Here is a 25,463-nt window from a genome sequence, read left to right on the forward strand (position 1 = left end):
GTATAATGAGTGTCTACATGAATAACAAAATATGATTGCATCATGTGTAAATATATATATAATATTGATATGTATATTTAATATGAATTTAATTTTCAATAAAGATTTTTAGCATGAAAAGCTTAACCCTAACTGTAAGTAAAAAATCAAAGTTGGGAAACTTATCTGCTGAAGAATTTTCTGAAAGCCTCTGAAAGCCTTTGTTTCATTGTCAGCCTTGGAAAATTGAATGCGGGGAAGAACTTTGCCGACCTAAAAGCCCGACTCTTTCTGGTTCTTGGAAGACAAAGCTATTGTTTGTTTCACGCATGCTCCAATAAGCATATTCAAGCTTTGAATGCTCCAAAATGAGTCCTCAGTTTGAATCAGCAATTTTTTCTTCTTCTTCCTTCCACCCAAGCACCAGACAGTGGATTGGGTTACCACAGAACCAATTTTCAAAGGAGGTTACAAAGCAGGTTTAGTTCTGGACTAATCCAAAATTGGGATAGCTTTGCACTTGCAGCCAAACAGTGGCCATTAGGCAGTATATATATATATACATATATATATATATAACTGAGGAGCTTTACACCAGTTAGTAATTAACAGAGGAGGTAAGGAGAAGTTGTGGTGGATTACGGGCTGGTCCGCCAGTGGGCGACGGCTTGACGAGGATAAACTGATGAAGTTAACCGGCAAGCTCGCGGCAGAGATGGACGGCTGGTGAGATGAAAAACTGCCAGCGAGATAGATCCGCGAGCTTAGTGAGGACTTGCGGCCGGCGATGATGAATATGGCCGGTGAGCTGCCGGAGAGATGGACGGTTGGTGGGACGACACTGGAGTAATCTGGTTTTGGGTCAGTGTCGTTATCGTGAACGAACGAACTAACGTATTGCCTTTGCCATTAACAACCTCCAATCTCATGACGTTTTGACATTTGTGGTCCGTAACGGAAGGCCTGGCCACTGATGTCGGCGTTAGATAGCGTACCACCCATCGTCAGATCATGATAGTCAGTCCACGAAACGCAGCGTCTTAAGACGTCTTCCCACAATACCCCTCCACTGACGTTGACGTATATGGACCCGTCGCTCAATCTCACCACCTGGATTACAAGGCCTCCACACCGTTTGCAGCCTGCCGAAATCTTTTTCGGCTAAGTCTGTGGACCTGTAATCAAATGAGGGCGATTCGCGACAGATCAAATGAAAGTGATGATGAATATGGGCCTGATGGCGGTGCAGCGACGATAACTCGGTTGACCTCTGTCGGTGAAAAGGACGGTGGTGGCCAGCTATTGTGGCTGGGCTTGATGGCAACCAGCTCAGATTGATTGTGTTCCGGCCATGAGAACGGCGAATTTCAGTTGAACTCACGGTGGGCTTTGTGGCAGCCGGTGATGGGTGAAGATGGCTGGTTTTTGTTTCTAAGAGAGAGCTGAAGTCTCGGTGATTAGGTAATTACGTTGGTGGGCAAAATGGGTTTGTAAAATTTATCGAAAACAAAACCAAAATGTTCAGGCTGAACTTTATCGAAAACCTGTTGCTTGAATGATTTTTTTTTTTTCTTCGTGGCCTCCTCTGCTACCAATGCTCTTGAAGCAAGAATCTGGGCACTGGGTCACGTTACACACCTTCTTGACAGAAGCGGAAGGTGTCATCGAAGAAGCAGAGACTCCATCGAAATCGGAGTTGGACTTTTTAACACTAACGACGATGCCGGCAATGACAGCCACTAGAAAGACCGCGGCGACTACGAGGTAGATAACACGATTGCGGGTCTTTTGCCGAAATACTTGGTCATCGTCAACCTTGCCATAGGCTTTGATGGACTTGATTGAGTCCATATTGGTGAGAGAGAAAAATGTGGTTTGTGTAGAGATGGAGAGAAGGAAGATGGCTGTGAACTCCCGGCGGTGCACCGGCGGGCTTGGCCAGTTGTGACAGTCATCTGCTCATCTTTACTGGTTACACAGTAGACACTAATACTTTGCAATGTAGAGTGTTTGTCCTCCAGTAATCAAGCTCCTGGACATCATCCTCAACTAGCCACTCATGCTAGGAACCAAAAACGGGGACCTCCGGTGCAATATTTGTCACACGAAGCACTGCTAAAGTACTTAAAGGTGATAGCTTTGACTGACAGGAGTGCTCCCAAGAACCCATATTTGCGTCCTCAAATATTGTACTTGGTAATTGAATGTGAGATTTTTGGTATACCACTTGGAGCTCTAACAAGAGAGTACGAGCGGCTATCCTGGACTCGAAAAGTTGGTCACCGAATTGAGATGTAGCTATTTGGATTAATTTGTCTATCCCATATGCCTTGATTCCCTCAGTTCCCAATCATGGTACATTTTGACAAAAGTACATTGAAGCCTTGGCTCGAATTCGAGGATTCCTATTCTTAAGGTAAGGTTGCAACTTTGGCAATAACAAAATGTGGGGAATGTTTTGTATTTGCTTATCCGTCTCTCTGATCTTCGTGTATCTATGTGAGAACATCTTGTGGAAATGAATTCACATTTCATGTTGAACGGTGACGTTGGTTACGTCAAACATAAGACTGCTAAAAAGAAGAATGATTTGGTTAATCTTGATGATCAAGAGGTATTATGCAATGGTGAGCAATTGGAGGATCAGAGATTGATTAATGATATTTGTAAAAACAATGATGCTGTGATTCACTTTCTTGTCCAGAAATCTACTGAAATTAGGATTCAAAATGTTGACAAAAACTTTGAGCTGTCTATTATCACATCAGACTCATCATAGTTGAATGATCCAATAGTTAATGAAGTGAATAGAGGAACTGAGAGTGAGTCTGAGATCGACAACAATTTTTTTGTACCTAGAAAAGCCTCCTGGTGCAAATTTTTGGGTAAAACCTATGATTGTTAATCCAAAAATTAAAATACCTTTGGCTATTTGGAATTTGATTAACCCTACTTCTAAAGGGTTAGATAGAGTGAACTTATCCAATCAGGTCCTCCGAGGGTATTGGAGGAGCATATATAATGCTGGATGCATCATGTGGAAATATACATATATATATATATATATATAATGATATATATATAATATGTATTTAACTTTTAATAAAGATTTAACTATAAAAACCACGTCGGGACTTGGCACGGGAAACTTATCTGATTAAAGACCCATCACCATGTGGGTGTTGAGTTGTGGTTACGTGTTGGCCGGATCTACATCCTTCGGTAGATCCTTCGGCTGTGTGAGGAACACGGCATGTTGGGTTGTCTGAGAATCCTTTTGGACGCCTGCGTTTGTTGTGCAGAGATAGATCTGGTCGTGTGTGGAACACGGGCTTCGGACGTCTGAAAAGGGTTGGATTCAAATCCATACTCTCCTTCGACATCGTCACGTTGTTGGCCTTAGAGATTTTAATTTGAAGTGTTGTAACTTTGGTGGGGATATATTTTTATACGATTCCCACAGACGGCGCCAAAGTGTAGGTGCAAAATTTCACTCAACCAATAAGGATTGAGAAAAATAACACAACTCACTCAAAAAACAGTAAGAATAAATCAGAGCGGTATATAGAAAAGCGTAGAATTGCTTGATTCCTTTATTGGAGGTCTGAGCCCCTATTTATACACAAAAGGGTGGTCGAATTAAGATAGGACTCGCATTGCTTGTCCTCCAATTCTTCCTATACAGAGTTTCTTTACAAATAGAGCTTTTCCCTTGTATAATTTTCTATATGTATTACTTGCCTTGTACAGAACTTCCTATCATAGAATTCTCCTTTTACAACAAATCCTTCTACTGATAGGATTTGTTCACTCTTGGATAACTGGGCTGAATGTACCTTGAACCGCCTGGGCTTGACCAACGGGCTGGATGTTTAGCACGTTGGACTGATAATCTCTTAATTCGGGCTTTAATGGGATTGAAGACCAAATAACATTAGTATTGGGCTTATGAACAGTGATCTTGGACTGGCAGTGTTCTTAATTTGGGCTTGAGCGAAGTGGGCTTTATAAACTTACCAAGGATAAGTTTATATTTATGATGACGTGAATTATTCTCATTGGAGGGAGATTTTTTCCCTCCACAACCTCCCATGCTATGCTGCTTACAATTTTTCTTTCTTTATAGAAGTAATGACTAAATAGAGTCTTTCTTCACAACTATTTTAAATTACTATTATTGGAATAATGGAGGTAGCAGTAATAATGGCACAAGGAAACCATATATTTCTATTTAAAAAAAAAAAAAAACTGGAACATAATAAGAAACTGGCCTTAAATTTGTAAGGATGGTAACCGACCTAGTTGTATAGGAAACTAATGTACAAGGAAAATAAAGGTAAAATAATCCGACCTTGGAATAACCTTGTACAAGGAAAATAAAGGGAAAAGAATCTGACCTTGGAATAACCTTGGAAATTATTAAAAACTATTTTTTTTAACTTATAATGCCGATGTTGTGCCTCTTAGAATATTCGCATAATTCACTCTGAACACATTCAAATAATTCACTCCGAGGGCACATGTAAGTACCGGGTTCCACTTGTACCGAGGAATTATTGAAAAAGTTGTCTAGAGTAGTCCCAAAGGATCAATCATAGCAAGTTTACAAGTGTAAGAGTTAAAAGGGAAAATTCAAAGCAATAACCATATTAACTAGTATTTGAAATTCTCTGTCATAAATCATATTTGAATGAAATGATATAAAAATTCATGAGATTTTCAGACATTCGAGTTACCAAATTTCTTTCTAAATTTGTTCAAATTATTTAATCCACTTGATTTAAGTTTATTCGAAATCGACCAATTAAGTAATAACCTCTGGTCGATGGCTCTCTCAACCTCAGAGCCCACCACTTTCAGCTTCACCCTCTGATCAGCCCATTCGCGTCACTCTTGGAACTGTTTCTCTTTGAATCAGTATGCCGAATTCTATTGATATATCAATTGTTGTAACCCAGAGGCAGAAAACTTGTTCGGGTTGTCAATGCAATTAATTACAGTAAAAATCAGGTGTTGTAGGTACGATATATACACTATTGGAAACAATTACTACCATAAAGAATGACTGGCAAACACAACTTTGAGTTACTGACTTCGATTATAGTAACACCAGAAACACTTTAAATTCCAATCAACTATTCGTTTGACATGGGTGAAGTTGGTTAACTTCATTAGTTTCACAGAAGACCTCATTTACCTTGGTAATAGAAAAAAGATAATCATCAACCTTTGAAGCAAGACCTGTTTTTAAATGTGTATGTTGAATAGATAAGAAAAAAGAAATATTTCATAATTCAGTTCAAAACAAAAATGGAAATTCTTGGCTCAAAACTGCATCACAAAACAGCACCAGAAATGTGCGGATTCTAAGACACGACAATAGCCCCTGCCCAGGCTCACTGTGATACATGTTTTCTATATATAACAAAGCATCAAACATATCATTTACTAATAGTCAATTAGTTTGGTTACTTCAAACTCTAACTCAGCATAATCATCATATCAATTACAAACTCTAACTCAGCATAATCATCATATCAATTGCAAGTAGTCAATTAATTTGCTTACTTCCGACTCTATCTCAGAAAAACGGTAACGGTCCTGTAACCTATTATATTTATCCTGAGTTGCCTTCAAAAGAGCTCCATATTTTGTCATCTTGTCCTTAGCCGCCATCATTTTCCGTTGAATGCTCAATCGCTCCTCGAGCCAATCAACATCGACTCTAGCACCCTTCAAATTATCCACCAACTCCTCTGCTTCTAACAACAAAGACTCTTCATATTTACCACCATTGGCCAGCCCATGAAAGATTTGCAGAACTCTCCCAATGCATTCAAAGGCAAAACGCTTAATTAAGTCATGGCGGGGGCATAAAGATCTGAAAACCTCTGGATAACACAAAGCTGCTGGTTTCAAAAAATAGGCAAGGTTGGAAGCAATAGTAACACCATTCCAATTCTCCTCTAGGATATTCCAACTGACTAGACTTTTGACATGAGTAATCTGCAGACCTGAATAAAAATAACATCTTTTTGCTTCAGCAGACCTATTGACAATAGCTTTAAACTCGTGGCTCCTCAAGTCATACAAGTACCAGCGCATTCGTTCTAAATAAGGAGAATTTGAATCTTCAACGAAGATCATCAATCCGTGATTCCCTATCATTTGAATTGTGTAAAATGAATCAGTCACTAAAAAACTTGCAAGACCATTAGGCTTATCAACAATTGAAAGAAGACATATTTTATGTTTCATAGCCCAAATATGATTATCCAAATCCTCCAATATCCATAACTCTAATTCTGTATCAGTGGCCGGGTTTGAGAAGCAGATCGATCCCTTCATCTCCAACAAGTTGCAATTTATCAGTCGGACATATCGGAAATCATCATAATCTATTTTTGGTTGACATGGCAAGCTTATTCCTTGCCTAAATTCCTCTTTAGCAATGTCCATTGATTGTACAAAAGCCACTTGAAGATCAGGATTAAAAAGACAATTCATAATATCAGAAGTGAATGCTAACCAATGCAATATCCCATTCACAGTGATGACCTGGAAAGCAACACCCAGGCAAAATGCCGATGGACTGATCAATTTCCTCCATCTCTTATCTCCATCATTGTCTACAGTAATTATGCCCATCTCATTTTGGACATTAAGATCTCCATCATGATCAATAAAAACCACCACTTTATATTTTTGAATTGAAGCATCATGTACTATCCAATAAGAACAGGAACCATTATGATTTATGTGATTTGGATTTAGTGGTAATTTTTTTTTACTACCAGTAACAGGATTATGAACACACAGCCTTGCTTCCGAATGAACAAGAAAACATTTAAGAAGTAATAAACCATCAGTAGAGGCAACAATTTCATCATAAGCTTGGGGGAAACGTACAGGAAAATCTGTCGAGTCTTTGTCTTGAAGATCCGAAAGAAGCAAGCGATCGGGACGTAAACAGAAATCTGCTGAGAAGATGAACGAGGGCTTGGATTTCCATATGTGAAGATGAGAGCTGATAAATTTAGGATTAGAGATGATGGTTTTCCACAACTTACATACCAGTTTGAATCTAACAAGTGATTCAGCAGGTACTCTTCTTAGTATGTCATAGATGATATCTATAGGCAACCAATTCGAGTTGCTGTTGTCGTTGCCCTTGCTTTTGTTGTCGCTGTTTCTGCTTCCCATCTCAGTAATTGATAAAGACAAGAGTCTCTATTCTGAACGTGTTTCAAATCAATATCAATAATGGAGGTAGCAGTAATAAGTTAACCACAAAATAAAAATATCCCATAGCATGTATTTATAATAATAATAATAACCCTAACAGTGTAAGGAAACTAACACTAAGGAAACTAATTCATAAGGAAACCATTTATTTATTTATAACATGTATTTAGAATAATAATAATAACCCTAACAGTGTAAGGAAACTAACCTGACTATAAGGAAACCATTTATTTATTTATGGTGATCAACGAAGATCCACTATTGAAAGGAGTCTATGAATGAGGAACGATGAGTTTTCTATTAATTATCAAAATAAATGTCACATGACGCTTTTGTGATATGTATTAGGAAAGTTTTCTGTGAGGTGGGTCCAGTATGTATCAATGATTTTGGTTAGTCGGCTGAGGAGGTTTACAGTGTCTCGGGTATTGTACACCTAGATCTTTAGTCGTTAATCGTTATATTATTCAACAGGTGAGTTCCATTATCACATTCATAGGTTGAGAATTCCGAAAATACCATATCGAGTATTGCAAAATTTTCTTTGCTGGGAGGAAAATTATGAGTGATTAGGAGCTATAGTCCTCTCTCTCTTAATATATACACGCATGTATAAATCACCACTAATACAGGTTTTGCGGATTATCTTTTCGGATTGTGAACACAGGAGAGAGAAAGAGAGAGGTAGGAAGCCACTGTGGAAACAATCCAAATCAGAATTCTGTGTAATTCAAACCTAAATTGGGTTACATTGGGCCCTAGATACGTCCATCCAACTTTGGTCAGGTTCCGGCCCATATACGATAAGTAAAGAGAGACTTGATAATTCTCGCAGCTTTTAAAACTATTTCTAATACGTACATGTGCGATTGCACTCTGTGAACATTGCAATCGATCTTTGCGATCGATCGTAGACTGCAAAATTCTTATTCTTTGGCTTCTTGGAACTTGGAATCAATCTGGAACACGTCGGCATTCTTTTTCAACCTTAGAAACACCATCCTTGGCTCAAAGTAACTGAATTATACCCATTCTAGCAGGAAGTCAGGGAAATAACCAAATCCAATAAAACATCATAATTTATACTATAAAAGCATTATTAAAGCACCAACATATGCAAACTTAAAGGCTTGAATGCGCAATATTCAACATTTATCACACCTCCAAACTTACATATTGTTAGTTCCTTAGCAATATAAAATTAAAACAAAATAAAAGAACTCCTCTTTCGTGGAAACAACGATTGCATTTAGCATATGCAATAATGTAATGGGTATGATTATATATATATATATATATATATATATATATATATATATATATATATATATATATATATTAAAGTTATAAAGTTTTTTTTTAAAAGCAAGTGGGTTCCACCAATATATTAAAAACATAACAAAAGGCCATAAGGCCATTACGCAGAACCATCCTCTCTCTGCTGCATCACTTCTTCTCGGCAGTTTTTTTTTTTCTTTTTGCAACTTCAAACCTTAATCTAGCTTTTTCCTTTGGGAATTTGGTAGAACATCGTGAAGCAAAGTTGTTGAGCTCGCCGAGGCCGTCAATTTGATAGGAGCCAATCATCATTTGGTGCACTCTAAGTAGTTCAAAATTCTAGGGTTCTTGGGCTCAAATTGGGAGTTTTCATCAATTTGAGGTAGGGGTGTTCTAATCTACAATTTCTTGGCCTTTTGTGAATTTTTCCCCTTAAATTTGATCATAAGCATGCTAAATTTTCATTACCTAGTTTGTTGTTGTTGTAGTTATGTGTAATTAAAATGATAACTGTGTCCCATGAGTTATTTGAGTTCATATGCATGTCTATTTTCATTGCGATAAATGAACATGTTTAATGTTTGATATGTTATATGTTCTATGATTATTTATTTATTGTCTTGAGAAGAAATGGATGCTATGGTTATATATAAATAAAATAAATGAATGTTTAGAAATTCTTGTTGAATTGTAATGATGATATAAATGGAATGTGTGAAAACCTATAGTTGAATTAATAAATTGAAACACACACATTCATGCATTCATTGGGAAAGAGAAAGGGGGAAAAATATTCTTTTTAGAACAAACGAAATTATTTTAGGGAAATATTTTCTAAAAGTGTTGCGAAAACCGGAAGCCTAGGAGGCGCCTATGTGACGGCCCAAGTTTTGTAAACCCGGTCCGTCAGTGATGACCAAAAGATGACCCGATAACGGATCCGAAATGTGAAAGCGAAAGGTGAAACAACGGTCTCTAGAGATACAATGCGTCTCTAAGACACCAATGTGACCCTCAATGAGGTCATGGAACCCTAAGGAAAACAAATGCGGAAGTGTCGTTTCAAAAACTGACAAAAAAGAACCTAGGGGCAAAATGGTCATTTTGCAAAAAAAGTGGATTCAAGCGCTATCGAGCACACCACTAGGAAGACAATGAAAAACAAATCATGATGGACTCAAGAATTTTATTATTCGGATTCCGGACGAAGGAGAAAAGACAAAACAAAGAAAAACGAGCAATAAAGCTAAAAGGGGTAAACTGGTAATTATTCAGAAATATTTGAGTGCAACCGAGCACACCGTTGGATAAACAATGAAAAATTAATCAATTTCAAAAAAAAATTCACTTGATTTGGAGTCCGAATGAGGGAGAAAGGTCAAAAACAAAATCGACGTCGCAGCAGCCCGACGAAGGCCGTGACAGCTACAGTGCCATCAACCCACTACTGCTGCAACTGAGAGTAAAAACGGTCATCTAAACGGACTTTTTTGGAAAAACTCAAAGAAGAAAGCCCCCCTAAAATCAAGTTTCCTACCCCGATCTCGAACGGAAACAAAAAAAAATGTATTGTAAAATGCCCAGAATGCCCCCAAGAAAATATGGTCAAGGGGGTAAGAATTTCTCCGAGCTGCTGCCCAAAGAAGGAAATAGGGCTTCGAGAGGTTTTTAAATTGCCTAAATTGAAAATGCAATCTTAAAATACACCCACAAGACCCCCCGGAAGTTTCGGATCGGTCATCACACTTTTCAAAAAAAAGTCGATGAATAGTACCAAGTACATTTGCATTAAAAATCTGCAAAACCTAGCAGCAAGGATTTTTTGGACAAATATGGATTTTTGAGGGCCAAGATGGCATTTTCTAAAAAAATACAAAGAAGAAACCCCCCTCAAAATTGAGTTTTCTATCTGACTAGAGAGGAAAAATGAAAAAAATGCATTGTGAAATACCTGAAATGCCCCTGGAATAGAATAGGGTAAAACTCTCTAAAAATGGTACTTAGAGTTTTTGTTTCATCAAGGATGGTGTTGTTTGCCAAAGTGAGTATGCAAGTGCATGCAATATGATAAAATAGATGTACCAACATGGCCTAAAGCCTCTTTACATTCCATTAACAAGTTTTAGCATACAAAGCCTCCATAGTTGATAAAAATACATTTTCAAGCAAAATATGGCATCAATTGAATACAAGTGCAAATATAAACTTGCTTGGCCCTTGGCCTCATGTCCTACATGTCAAATGCATTAAAAGGAGTGTACTTATGTACATTTTACATACGTAGAATCAAAGAATACAAGTTTGATACATAAAGCTACCAAACGATCCAAGGCAATGAAATCTTCAAGTCTTGAGTCCTGTACCTGAAATATACCCCAGTAACGTAGGGGTGAGTAACATAAAACTACTCGTAGGAGATGAGCATGCATCGACCTAGCGTTTTACAGTTTTATCACCTTAGGGTGAAACATGTTAAAGGGGCTCATGCCACCTAACATCTATGTCAAGTGAGACTCAAGGATCATCCTAAGCTACCTTAAAACATTTCTAGCATAATCACATTGTTCATGTAATTCAAACAACATGGAAACATGTTATACAAAGTAACAAGATATAGATTCTCAAAGTCTTCAACTTGAAATCCAAGATACGAAAACAACAAGAGTGGGTCATGCCATCTAATGTCTATGTTCAACGTGAATCTATAGGATCATTCCTAAACTATATTTGAACATCAAAACATAAATTATGATATCGATGCAATTTAACCAACATTGGAAATTCCAATACAACGCTTAAAGCATGATTTCTCAAAGTTAACATCTTGCAACTTAAAATGGGAAATCAAACAAAGAACAACAAGTTACGATATCATCTAGTTATCAACTTGAAATGAAATACGAAATCAAACAAAGTGGATACTCAGACGTCACGCCGGATCAGACCGACAACATAGTTACTTTAGGGTTACTAGCCCATGGGTAACCTCCCTATGTGCGCACTAGATTATATAGAGGGACAATCCCCCGTACTAGAACCAAATCCTAGCCGTAGCCAAACAACGACATCCCCAAGTTTCCAAAATCAACAAATTATGCAACAACGTATATATATATCAACATGTATATACAAGATATCAACTATTTATCAAGCATAATCCAATTTTGAAAACTTATACAATACATGTTCAAAGTCTACAACTACTATGGCATGAAAGATGTCAAATACAAAGTGTGCAATTCTTTACACATAGTAACAATATATTCAATAAGGAAAAACATATTCTCATGAATATAAAAGTAACAACTATGTTATACAATGCTCAAAAGTAATCAAGTGAACATACACCAAATCCAAATCCATGATTCAAATATAAAAACAACTTCTAAAATGCAATTAAATCTATGAAGTAATAAAATAGAATTTAATTAAACATAAATAGTTAAATTCTCTAAATCCCAAGTTAATCCCAAATAACCTCAATTTAATATATTTTGAAGGGCATGTCATGGTCATCACATATATATCATCAAATGACAAGTTAAGTGACTAAAACACTTAAAACAAAATTAATCAAACTAATTAATTAATTTCCTCTAGTTTTTTAAACAATTCCAAATGCCCCCAATTTAATCTATGTTAGAGACATGCCAAGGCCTATCCAAATATCACATTACATCATGATTTCATGTTTGCTATCACCATGTGAATTAAACTTTCACAAAAGATAAATATTAAATAAATTTTGTAATTCTTATCCAAATGCCCCAAATTTAATATATGTTAATCAACATATTAAAATTTAATTTCCTAGCATGCCACAATTTAATTCCATGTTATACACAAAGCCATATGAATTAAATCTCAAATATAGAAATTAATTAAATTAAATTCTAAATCTTAAACAAAACATGCTCACAAATTGTATATACTCATATAACAATCAATACAACATAAATATAATCCTAAGACACCCCCTACCTCAATTTGAGATGAAAATCTCAAAAGCCATCAAAACAAAACGGCTCCGAATCCGACAATACTTCGGGGTTTTGTCGGGGACAACGCCGTGAACAAGAATCCCAAAGAAGCCCCATGAAAATCACTACTTGAACTCAAAACCAAACTCAAAATTTGGTCAGAAATGGGTTTTAATAAGGGTAAAAGAAGCGCGTAGTCGACACGAACACAAAACGCAAAGACACTTCAACTTTTTAACAAAGGGAAGAGGGTTTAAATGGAAGAAGAAGGGTGGCAGCCCCTTTTGGAAGCCATGGGAGCTGCTGGTCGTGCATCAAGGAAAGAGATGGCCAAAAATGAAATATCTCACTTCCCTTTTATAGGAAAATCCAAAAAGTGCCCCGAACGGGCCCCATCGGGTCCGAAAAAGTAAAATTTGAGCAAACGCAGTCAAACGGCAAAACTCTGTGAACAAAAAAGATTCACAATAAGAAAATATGAATAACAGAAGAAACGGCGTCAAAAATTGAGTCCCAAGCAGAAAGTTATGCCCCGAACAAGTTCGGCGGCAACCAGGTCCAAAAATTTTGAAACTGGAGAAAAACGACCAGAACGGAATTCTATGAATTTACAAGTCAACAAAAAGTGAAAATGAATCATGTACGAGGATCCAGGCTCCAGACGAGACATTTTGCAAAAACTTTCATTAATTGCACAATGGCCCCTACAAAAAGGGTTAACTACGAAACTGCCCCATAATGAAAATATCTTCCAAAAGATATTTTCTTAGATGCCCCTGAAATAAAATATCTTCAAAAGATATTTATGAAAAACACCCCAAGAAATGAAATTAATTCCAAAGATTTATGCATCCATGCCCCTATGGGCACCGGGAGCAACCAGAGTACTTTCTTGCAAAAGTAAAGATACGTATTTCGTGGAAACCACTCACGATAAAGATACGTGAAGTCAAAAATCAACTCCGAGCACAAGAATTGAGGTTTTGCCAACAAAGTGACAAATGGGGAAAATACGAAATAGGGAAAGGGACGAAATAGGAATAAGGACAAAAAGGTGAATAGTGTCGAAAAACGAAAATTGTGGAAATGACTCGGTCCTCAAAGGAACTTGTCAATCCACGGAAAAGAGTCTCAGAAACCATTTTCGAGCACTCAAGGCGACACTAAGTGACGAAAAACCATCCACAGAAAAGAAAAGACAACGAAAAAATTTATCCGCAAAATTTGAGGAAGAAAGAAAAGAAAGAAAATGACCGGGTCATTACAGCCTAGTGGTCCGTGATATTGGTGTAGTCTAGAAGGGAATGTAGTTGAGTTAACTAGGCCAGATGCGACCCCTTGGAGGTGCCTTGTGGTCGTGGATAGTTAACCAACCTTCCTTTTATGACGCCTTGGAGGTGCCTTGGGTCGGATTACACTAACGGTTTGGTTGTTGAAACGGAATTATTTCGGAAATGGGGAGTGATATTTGTATAACATTGCACTTCATGACATTGTGGTAAAATTGTGATTGGATAATATTTGTTACAAACTTGTTATTGTCGTTGAAAATGTGCGTTTCCCTATGCCATGATCCCGTTCACTTTTTATCTATTCATTGTATGGATTCACGGGGACATAAAAAATGTGTCTTAGACACTTCCTACTGAGCTTATGCTCACCCTATTATTTTTAACATTTTTCAGGATATGGAAAAGAGGTGGCGGACGACGATCCACCACAAGTTTAGACGAGCTTGGGGGATCTATTTTATTTTTGCTATCTTTTGTATTAGAACTTTAATATTTTATAAATATAATATTAACTATCTTGTGAGATATTAGTTTAATTAGTATAATGCTGTAAGCTATGGACTTTTAAATTATAACTACATTTTTGGACTGTAAATTGATGTATCTAAAGTGTGTCCCTTGTTTAGATGAGATGGAGGAACGGGACTTTTGTATGTATGTAATCATTTTGGGAATGTAATATAATATCTATATTGTGCGTTGGGACATGATAGGTTAGATTTAAGGCCCAGTAAGGCCATTGCATTTATTTTTGTATTTCAATAGGTTATAGAGGGACTTTTTCTACGGAGGTCATGCCAAAATTTTTATAGATATTATTATTATTTTGGTATCTTTTCGGGTCGTTACAAATTTTGTATCAGAGCCATGGTTCGAATACCATTAGGACGACTGGTAGAGGCCTACCTAGGATTGTATAGGGAGTTGAGTTATTTGTTTACTTGCTTAATTGCTTACGTGATTGCATGCTTATATGCTTATGTGTTAAGGTGTTTAATTATTTGAAAGGCATGCTTAATTGTTAAACTGCTCATATAATTAAGTGCTAAGTGCTTAATGTTGTTGTATATTATTAGCATGATCATGTTTATCATTAGTTGGGTATTTTGGGAGTATGGAAGGTGTTTATGTGTTTCCATTCTTATCAAGTCATTTGTGTGAGGACTCCATTCTCGTGCGTATTTTAGTGTCATCGTAATTGATCTGTTTCCTTTTTCTTATAGCATCATGCCACCACGAAGGGATCCCGGGGAAAGTTCTAGCTCTAATCCCGTGGAAAGGGATCAGGAGCAAGTTGAGGAAGATATCTTATTGCGTGATTTGGTCTCACCAAGAGGGGGATAAGTGAGTGGGACCGTTGATCCACCTTTTCAGATAAATGAGGAGCACTTGAGGTTAGCCGTTCAGGCGGCTCTTTTTGATGCATTTTAACTGGCAGGTGCATCATTGTCACAGTTTATGCCACCACCGGCACCACCACCACCGCCGCCACCTCCAAAGACAAATGAGTTGAATGATTCTCTTTACCACATTACTAAGTTTGTGAAATTGATGCCAACTCTGTTTGAGGGAGGCCTAGATCTGCTTGTTGCAGATAGTTTCATGGATAGAGTGGAGAAGCATATTAATGCCATAAATTTGGCAACGAACAAGTTGAAGATCATATTGGCGACTTACAATTTTATTGGTGATGCTGAGATATGGTAGAAGACCGTTTCACACACGCATGATTTGGATACTATGACATATGATACTTTCAAGACGTTGTACTATAAGAAGTACTTTCTGGCACCTAAACGGAGGGAACTAAAGAAAGAATTTAATGGGTTAAAGCAAGGAAACATGACAGTTACAGAGTATGAAAACAAGTTTACATCACTTTTGAGGTTTGCACCAGGGATTGCTAATGATGAGGAAGGAAAGATAAAGAAATTTGTTGATGGCCTTGATCTTACCATTAGGCCAATTATAGCTGCTTCAGAACTGACAGAGTATGCAAAAGCAGTACGAAAGGCCTTAGTGGTTGAGGTTGAAAGCAGGGATGGTAAGGCTATCAGGGAGTCTTACAAGCACAACAGGGGTATGAGTGCTTTCTTCGAGGGACAATCAAGTAAGAAGTAAAAGCATGAGCAGTCAGGGTTCAGGGGACAGCAGCCAGTCAGATCCGCACCCACAGTTTCAGTGTCCATGGGGTCTTCTAGACCGAATGTTGCTTGTTTTAAATGGGGGTAGCTGGGACATTACAAGTCCTAATGCACTTAGACTCAAGTAGCTCAGGTGATTTGTTTAAAGTGTGGGCAGTCAGGGCATCACAAGTCTCAGTGTACTCAGATTCAGATAGCGTCTGGTGGATGTTTCGGGTGTGGCCAGCAGGGCCATAGGGTGAAAGATTGTCCACAGCGGGGCAGTGGTTTAGGCAGAGGTGGAGGTTCACAGCAGAAGTAGATGCAGTCTACCACAATTCAGTTAAGGTTTCAATCGCCACCACCATCTCAGTCGTCTCAGCCAGCCATGTCAGCCCAAAGTTCTCGACTGGGTAGGGGAGTTTCTTCGAGTACACCCACTCAGCAGTTTGGTTATCAAACAGGCGGTTCTCAAGGGCAGAGGACCCAGGGTCGCGTATTCGCACTCACTCCAGCCGAGCCATCATCCAGTCTTTTAGTTGTCAGGGGTATGTTTCTTGTGTCCCATTCTTGGGCTCGTGTATTGTTTGATTCCGGTGCTTCTTATTCATTCATTGCTTCATCATTTGCACGGACATTGGGTTTGGAGGTCAGTCAGTTAGACAGACCGCTCTGTGTTGACACGCCTATTGGGGGTTCAGTAGCTCTTAGTAGAGTTTGTAGGAGTTGTTCCATTACGATTGCCGGACGTGTTCTTGAGTTCGATCTCATCCTTCTCGAGATAATAGGGTTTGATGTCATCCTTGGGATGGACTGGTTGTCGTCCTTCAGAGCTGTCATTGATTGTTTCAGAGGCAGAGTTTCAGTGTGTACCCCAGATGGGGATTGTTTCTGTTTTGTGAGAGATCGGTGTGATCCTCTCACTCATTCATTCTATGGTGTTAGGAGTTGGGATCGACAGACGTTCTTCTTGGCTAGTCTGTTCACTGATGATGATGTGGAGTTTTATGGGGTTGATTATCTAGAAATTGTACGTGACTTTCTAGATGTGTTTTCGAAGGACTTGACTAAGTTGCCTCCACACCGAGAGGTGGAATTTGCTATTGATTTGATGCCTGGTACCGTGCCAATCTCTATGGCACCGATTGAATTAGAAGAATTGAAGAAACAACTTGATGATGGGACGTTACTGATTTTTTTTGTTTTTCTAATTTCTAAAATTTATTTAATTTTCTAAATTATTTTAATTCTTGTCTCGTTTTGCGTGCCACGCGGGCCCCAAGGGGCGTTTTGGTCAATTGTTGAGTCGAGGGTTTTAGAAGTGTATTTCTTAATCATTATAAGTCAATTAAAAGCGACGGTGTCATTTTTAGAATTTTTGGAGGTCGGCACGATTTCCGGACTCGGGAACTTCTCCCAGTTTTGTCATTTTAAGAAAGGGTATAATGGACATTTCTCATATATATGTATATATCTATATCTATATATTAGAGGTAGAAATGGCATTTCATTAAAGGAGGAGGGGCATTATAGTAACTTAGCTTGATTTAGAAATTACACAAATGGTGACACTTGGCACAATCTTGGCCATGGAAGATGCAAGACCACTTTTCACCCTTTTCCCTTCTAATTTTTGGACACTATTCCTCTCTCTCTATCACTTTCTCTAACTTTCTCTATATCTATACATAAGCACATAATTATGTCTTCTAAGGAAAAACTTTGATTTGGAGAGTTTAAGGTAAGATTTTGAGGGAAAGGAAGAAGGGATATTGGAGAGCTTGGCATGAGCTTTTGTAATACCCCTAATTTTTGAAAGGATAGTCTCGGTAATTTGTTTAATTGTTTTCTGTTTATTAATTATTTTTGGTTCATTAATTTGTTTAATTGTTTTCTGTTCAGTGTTATTTGACATTAATTTGTTTAATTGTTTTAATTATTTGCATTCTTTACATTAATTGGAATTTTTATTGTTAACTTGGAATTTTTATTGTTAAATTAGTAATTACATGTTTTAATTTGTGACTAGGTAAAAAAAAAGTGTGGTTAGGGTTTTAGTTCTGTTTAGGTTAAGGAGCCGACAAGGTTTATAACCTAGGTTGAGTTTATGGGCCTCGTTTCAGACTGTAGGTATAATTGGACTTAGGGTTTTGGTTGCCTATAAATATATAAGATAAGTCTGCTTAGGGAACAAAATAATACAACCAAAACACGTCTGTGGAATTAGAAACGAGGAACAGAGGAAGTTGCAGTAGGAGTCGCCGGCGAGTGTAGACGACAACGTAGAGATTTTAACAAAAATCTCACAAGGCAAGTTCTAACCTTACTCTCTCCCTTATACTCGTGTTCTTTGCATACTCAATGGTTCCAGGATGAATTACATGTTTAAAAATAAAAGACGTTGTCTGTGTCATGCCTAGAGTGTAACTGAAACTGATTTTGGTTTAAAACTTGTAAACTGTTAAACTTTGAACTGTCTTATTTAATTCTTGGTTTAATCCATATTAGTAGCATAATAAAGACTGAGTTAAGGACTGGAATCTCCTAGGATTAATTGAAACTCTCTGAAAACCTCTACTGTGAAGTATGGGAGGCGTAAACGGCGACCGGAGAGGAGAACACGAAGAAGAGGAGGGAGAGAGCCGGCCCCTATTGGATTGGAGCCGGCTCCCCTTGGACTGGAGGCGGCTCCAATGGTCTAGGAGCTGGCTCCAGGGCCATTGGAGGCGGCTCCAATATTCTGGAGCCGGCTCCCGGTTGTTTATGCGTGAGTTTTGATTCTGTGGGTTGTTTTTTTCAAATTTTTTCAGTGATTAGGCTTCCTAGTGTTGTTTTAATGTGTTTATTGGTGAATGAATACTGTAATGGGTGATTTAGGAGTGGTCTAGGGTAAACATAAATATGCAAAGACCAGATTATATAAAATTGGACACAAAGCGTTAACCATTAGGATTACATGGAGTTAATTACGAAGGGCTTGTAGACTGTGTAGATTTGGAGTTTCTAATTTCTTAATTATATTAGAAATTTTCTGTGAGAGCTTGTCCACTCGAATTATATGTTCATGGAAAATAGAAACTATGCTAAAAATTTATATTTCACTGAAAATTAGTTGATGATTAAATTTAACGGTTGGTGCGGCAAGTTGTTGGACAGGAAACTATAAGTATAATAGATTACTTATATTTATTCTGCATGCTATAGATGTGAGTGGGAAAATGTCTATTTAGGCTCTGTTAATTCTATGGAAACTGGGAATAGGTCATCATTATAAATAAAGCCCTGTATGATCAAATTATGGATTCTGAATTGGCTTACTTAAGCATGTTTGTTAATCTGTTCTAACATGTTTAGTTTGGACTGTTGGTATTGACATTTATATGGTCATTATTTTGTCAACTGTGCATGTAAATAAGCATGTTGATTATCTATTTCAATATGCATAGTAAGGAGTAGTTGACATTGATATTTATGTTTTCAATGTGAATCAATTATTGGTATTTTTAAGAATGGTTGCTAATGCGTTCTATTATGTTTAGTATGGAATTGTTGATATTGTTGTTATAATTATCGATGCTTTATCAACTATTGGACGGATTGGATTGTATGTACCGGTATGGGACGGTGACATACTGGGTTGGATTAGCTCAAATTGCTAAGTCCTACCTATTTTGGAGTAAGGGCACGGGTTATAAACTACAATCCTCCTTATATATATATAAGTCGGTACGGTTGACTACGCCGAGTGACTTACTGGATTTCTGGTGGATGGATAGAAACGGAGTTTAGATATATTTTTATGTTACCGTGTCATGAGCTTGAGTCTCAGGGTCGACGGTTAGGGTGCGTATATGCAGTTGGATGTGTAGCTGACTGTGAAGGTTGAGGTATACCCTGTTTAGGTTTAGGTACTCATACCCACTCAGGTGCGTATTGTGTGATGCCTTCTATCCAGGTTGAGACCCCCTTCATGGCCTAGCGAGAGTCCAGTAGTGTGGATATATTTATGTACGGATTATTAGTTATTGTTGAACTATTTAGTATGTACATGCGTATCGAGTCTCTGCTTGGATTGTAGTAGGTTAGAACTTGTTCGTGGGCCTGACCCACTCCTATTTTTCAGGTGTACGTCAGTTCCAGGCTTGAGCTTGTTCGTGCAGAGCAGAGACGATCTTCCATTCTACCGAAGATGTAGGGTTTCTTTCCAGATCTTGGATTTGGGGTTTTATCTTTTATTTTACTTTCATTTAGTGTGAGACTTTTATTAGGGGTCCACTAGAGATGGATTCCCGAGTTGTTCAAATTATGGATATTTGGTTTATCAAATTTAACATATTTAATTATTTAAGGATTATCTTTTAGTTTCTTTTCAGCTTTAAACTTTCATTTCTTAATTCATTTTGTATTCTGTGTTCGCTATAAAATATTAATTGTTTGATACTCCCTCGGGTTTGGGCCTGGGCCTGATCAACCCGTGTCTCGGATCCGAGGGGTATCACAGCTTTCATTAGAGACCAAAGGTGCAAGGGCTTAGAGGATTTCAAAATTTGGGGCATCTCTTCTAATTGAGGTAGAGTTTGTTTAATTGTCGATTTCCTTGGAATTGGTAGTTAATTAAATGTCTTTCCCTCCTTTGACATGCCAATTTGATGTTAATTGAATAATGAAGATTTTAGGGTTTTGGTTGATGCATAAACTTTGTCTAATTAATGTGTTTGATGGAAATTAATTGTTTATCTTGTGTATTAATTTCAATTAACATGCTATGAAGTTGCTATATGGTGGATTATCTCTATTACTCTTTGTATAGTCATTTTGATGTATGTAGAAGCATGTTTAAGTGTTGGATTATCTTGTTATGGTTGTGAAATTGCTTATTGGATAATGAAAGCATGATGAGAATTTAAATAGTTGAAATCAAAATATTTCATGTGCATGTCATGAGGGTATTGATGGGTATAAGAGAGGTGAGGGTGTGAATGTGATGTGTGGATGTGTGGATGTGTGGAGGGGTGAATGAAATGTGTGGGTGTGTAGGAGTGTGGAAGTGATGTGTGGACTTACGATGGTATAGACGGAATGTGTGATTATATGAGGGTAGAGTGTGATCTGTGGTTGCATTGGCATCTTATGCATAGCATTGAATATGATGGTGTGTGAATTATTTAAAAATTGAGGTGTCGTATGCGAATCCCTCGCATGATCCCCGTCTCTTTTTCCTATTCATTGCTTATAAGGCATGTAATTATTTACCATGCTTAAGGAGATGCCACTTAGGTATTCTTTACTGAGCCTTGTGCTCACTCCTCTACTTATTACCATTTTTCAGGAATTGAAGATGAGCCAGTGAATAATATACATCCATGGATATCAATGTAGATAGTACTTCACTTTTATTTATACCAAAGTTATGTAAATTTTGGCCATAGAGGCCTTACTCTTATATTTAATTCCTTTAAAATTTGAATAAAATGAGACTTTTGTAATTGTCTTTAAATGATGTATTGGACTTGTATTTGGGGATGCAATTAAATATAATCTCACAAAATCCTTCTTGGTGCATTTTCTTGGAACGTGTTATGTACCATTCAGAATATTTATTACCAATATTGTTATCGTATTGGGTTTTGAATTGTATATAAATACGTACACGTGTAATGGTGCTTATTGGGTGATTGGTTATCAAAGTTGGTGTATTTGGGATAGTGGGAATTGCGAGTGTGGATAACCCAAAACCAGTCGACGTATAGCATGAACCAGTCGATGTGTAGCATGAACTAGTCGACGTATAGCGTGAACCAGTCGACGTGTGGCATGAACCAGTCGACGTATAGCGTGAACCGGTTGACGTATAATGTGAATCAGTCGACCGGTATCCTGGCAGAGAGTTTATCACTTTACACTTCCCAAACCAGTCGACATGTACATCCCACACGTCGACCGGTATCTCGGCAGTGGTTATCATTACTGTTCATGTCCCAAACCAGTCGACGTATGAAGCATATACGTCGACCGATTTCTGTTTCGTATGTAATTGCTATTTTAAATTCTTAAATTACACTTTGGTACCCAAGTGAGGTTACACGTAATTATTTTATGACCCAAATAAATGCAATAATTATGTTTTGACTACCGAAAAGACTATTTTACCCCGGATCTTATTTTAATTATTATGTGATGCAAGTAAATGGCCATTTTACCCTCAGAGTCACAATTTATTGAATTATGACAAATTACCATTTTGCCCTTTTTGGACCTTGATATTTAAATTTAACGTGAAATGACCGTATTACCCTCAGAGGTTTATGAGACGGGCAAGGACCCGTTTAATGATCTGGATCCATGAGGAGCTGGGTCGTTACAGATGATTTGAGAGTAAAAGGCTTCATTCGATCGAGTGTGTCACCGTGGGGTGCACCAGTCTTGTTCGCTAAGAAAAATATGGTTCTTTGAGGTTGTGCATTGATTACCGAAAGTTAAATCATGCCATCATCAAGAACAAGTATCCCTTGCCAAGAATAGATGATTTGTTTGATCAGTTAAGAGGAGCCAGTTGTTTTTCGAAGATTGACTTGAGGTCAGGTTATTATCAGTTGCAGGTTAGAGAGGCGGATATTCCAAAGACCGCTTTCCGTACGCGGTATGGACATTATGAGTTTCTTGTTATGCCTTTTGGTTTAACTAATTCGCCGGCGGCATTCATGGATTTAATGAACCGTGTCTTTTACGATTACTTGGATCATTTTGTGGTAATTTTTGTGGATGATATTCTTATGTATTCATGGACTCGGGAGGAGCACGAGCTCCATTTGAGTATAGTGTTGCAGATTCTACGGGAGCACCGTTTGTACACCAAATATGAAAAGTGTGAGTTTTAGCTACTAGGGGTGAAATTTTTGGGACATATTGTCTCGGAAGGCGGGGTTTTAGTTGATCCTTTAAAAAATAGTGGCAGTTTTGAATTGGGAGCGACCCAAGAATGTTTTAAGATTCAGAATTTCCTTGGCCTGGTGGGTTATTATCGAAGATTTGTGAAGGATTTTTCCCATTTGGCAGCTCCTATGATCAGATTGACCCGGAAAGGGATCAAGTTTGCATGGAATGAGGCATGTGAGTCATCCTTTCAAGAGTTAAAAACAAGGTTGACTACGGCTCCAGTGTTGGTGATACCTGAGCGTGGCTTGGGTTATGTGATCTATTGTGGCGCCTCACGTGATGGTTTGGATTATGTACTGATACAAGATGATAGAGTAGTGGCTTATGGGACTCGACAGTTGAAGACTCACGAGCTTAACTACCCTATTCATGACTTAGAGTTAGCGGCAGTTGTGTTTGCTTTGAAGTGTTGGAGACACTATTTGTATGGTGAGAGATTTGAGGTGTTCTCGGACTACAAGAGTCTCAAGTGCCTTTTCTCCCAAAAGGACTTGAACAATAGATAGAGGTGATGGGTTGAATTCTTAGAAGACTACAACTTTGATTTGTAGTATCATCCTGGCAAGGCAAATGTGGTAGCTGATACTTTAAGCTGGAAATCTCGTGGGATTTGGCTAGTTTAGCTATTCGGAAATGGAAGATGCTTGAAGATTTGGCTGAAATGGGATTGTATTGCTTTGATGATGATGATAATGGCAGTGAGTCAGCATTCTTGTTTAGTCTCATGGCTCAACCTACTCTTGTTAGATGGGTGATTGAGTCACAGAGATAGGATTCGAATTTGGATGCCATTTACACTCTGATCTCCAGTGGCAAGACCGTAAAGGATTGGACCTTACATGTAGATGGAGGTTTACGGTTTAGGGGTTTGTTAGTTGTTCCCACAGTTTGTTGTGATGACGTCTTACGAGAGTATCACACTTCCCGCTTTGCAGTTCATCCGGGTGGTACCAAAATGTATCACAATCTAAGATGTCAGTATTGGTGGAATGGAATGAAGAAGGACGTTGCACATTTTATGGCTAAGTACCTTACCTGTCAGCAAGTGAAGGCCGAGCACCAGAGACCAGCTGGTTTATTGTAGCCATTGCCGGTAGCGCAGTGGAAATGGGAAGAAATTGCAATAGATTTTGTGACGGGTCTTCCTAGGTCACGGAGGGAAAATGAATCTGTATGGGTCATTATTGATAGATTGACCAAGACGGCTCACTTCTTGCCTATTAAGACAACAGATGATGCAGAGGCGCTTGGTGTGCTTTATGTGAAAGAGATTGTAAGATTGCACGGAGTTCTAGTGGCTATTGTTTCAGATAGGGATGCTAAGTTCACCTCGAAGTTCTGGGAAGGACTTCAAGCAGCGTTTGGCTCAGTGTTGCACCTTAGTACGGTATTCCATCCACAGACGGACGGCCAGTCGGAGCGTACCATCTAGATTTTGGAGGATATGCTTCTGGCCTGTGTACTTGACTTGGGTGGTAGTTGGGAGGATCACCTTCCACTTATTGAGTTTGCCTACAACAACAGTTATCAGTCGAGTATTCAAATGGCTCTATTTGAGGCGTTGTATGGTAGACCTTGTAAGTCTCCTATCTGTTGGACTGAGGTGGCTGAGACAGCCGCCTTAGGACCTGACATTGAACTCGAGACTACCGAGAAAATTAAGCTGATCAGACAGAGATTGCTTACAGCTCAGAGCCGAAAGAAGAGTTATGCAGATAAACGGAAACGACCGCTATCTTTTGAAGTCGATGAGGTTCAGGAAGAGTAGCAAGTTGTCACCATAATTCATTGGACCTTTTGAGATCTTGGACTGTGTAGGAGAGGTTGCTTACAGACTAGCATTGCCACGGCCCACAATGTCTTTCATGTATCGATGCTATGGAAGTACGAGCCGGATCCATTTCACATTTTGAGTTGGGTTGATGTGGACATTGATGAGGATGTTTCCTACGAGGAGGGACCAATTGAGATCCTTGACACGCAGCATAAGGTGTTGAGGAAAAAGATGATACCATTGGTAAAGGTTCTTTGGAGGCATCACAAAGTTGAGGAGGCTACTTGGGAGCTCGAACAGGAGGTTCGCTCTACGTATCCAGAGTTGTTTTCTCCCTCAGGTATGGTTTGATTTCGGGGACGAAATCTTTTTAAAGTTAGGGAGAATGTAATGGGTATGATTTTATATATATATATATATATATATATTAAAGTTATAAAGTTTTTTTTTAAAAAGCAAGTGGGTCCCACCAATATATTAAAAACATAACAAAAGGCCATAAGGCCATTACGCAGAATCGTTCTCTCTCTCTGCTGCATCACTTCTTCTTGGCAGTTTTTTTTTTTTTTTTTTTCTTTTTGCAACTTCAAACCTTGATATAGCTTTTTCCTTTGGGAATTTGGTAGAACATGTAATACCCCTAATTTTAAAAGGATAGTCTCGGCATTTATTTATTATTTTTATTGTATTTTTGCGTGATTATTTGGTTTAATTATTATTATTTTTTTTTTATTAATTTGATTTAATTATTTACTTATGTGACATGTGTTTATTTTCTTTATTAATTTGATTTAATTGTTTACCTATGTGACATGTGTTATTTTTTCTTATTTAATTGGTTAACTGTATTTAATTA

The 25,463-nt window shown here is 38.0% G+C and overlaps 1 protein-coding gene across 1 annotated transcript; it reads right to left on the reverse strand.

Moving 5' to 3' along the window:
* Positions 1 to 5,511: 5,511 nt before the first annotated feature.
* LOC132295620 (putative F-box protein At1g47730) lies at positions 5,512 to 7,182 on the reverse strand. The gene has a single exon (XM_059793929.1). The coding sequence runs from the start codon at positions 7,180 to 7,182 to the stop codon at positions 5,512 to 5,514; it is 1,671 nt and encodes a 556-aa protein (XP_059649912.1).
* Positions 7,183 to 25,463: the final 18,281 nt, after the last annotated feature.

This window comes from Cornus florida, unplaced genomic scaffold, assembly GCF_030987335.1.
Source record: "Cornus florida cultivar Cherokee Brave unplaced genomic scaffold, ASM3098733v1 CherokeeBrave_3.0.0_Hap2_Chr02, whole genome shotgun sequence".
Taxonomy (NCBI): domain Eukaryota; kingdom Viridiplantae; phylum Streptophyta; class Magnoliopsida; order Cornales; family Cornaceae; genus Cornus; species Cornus florida.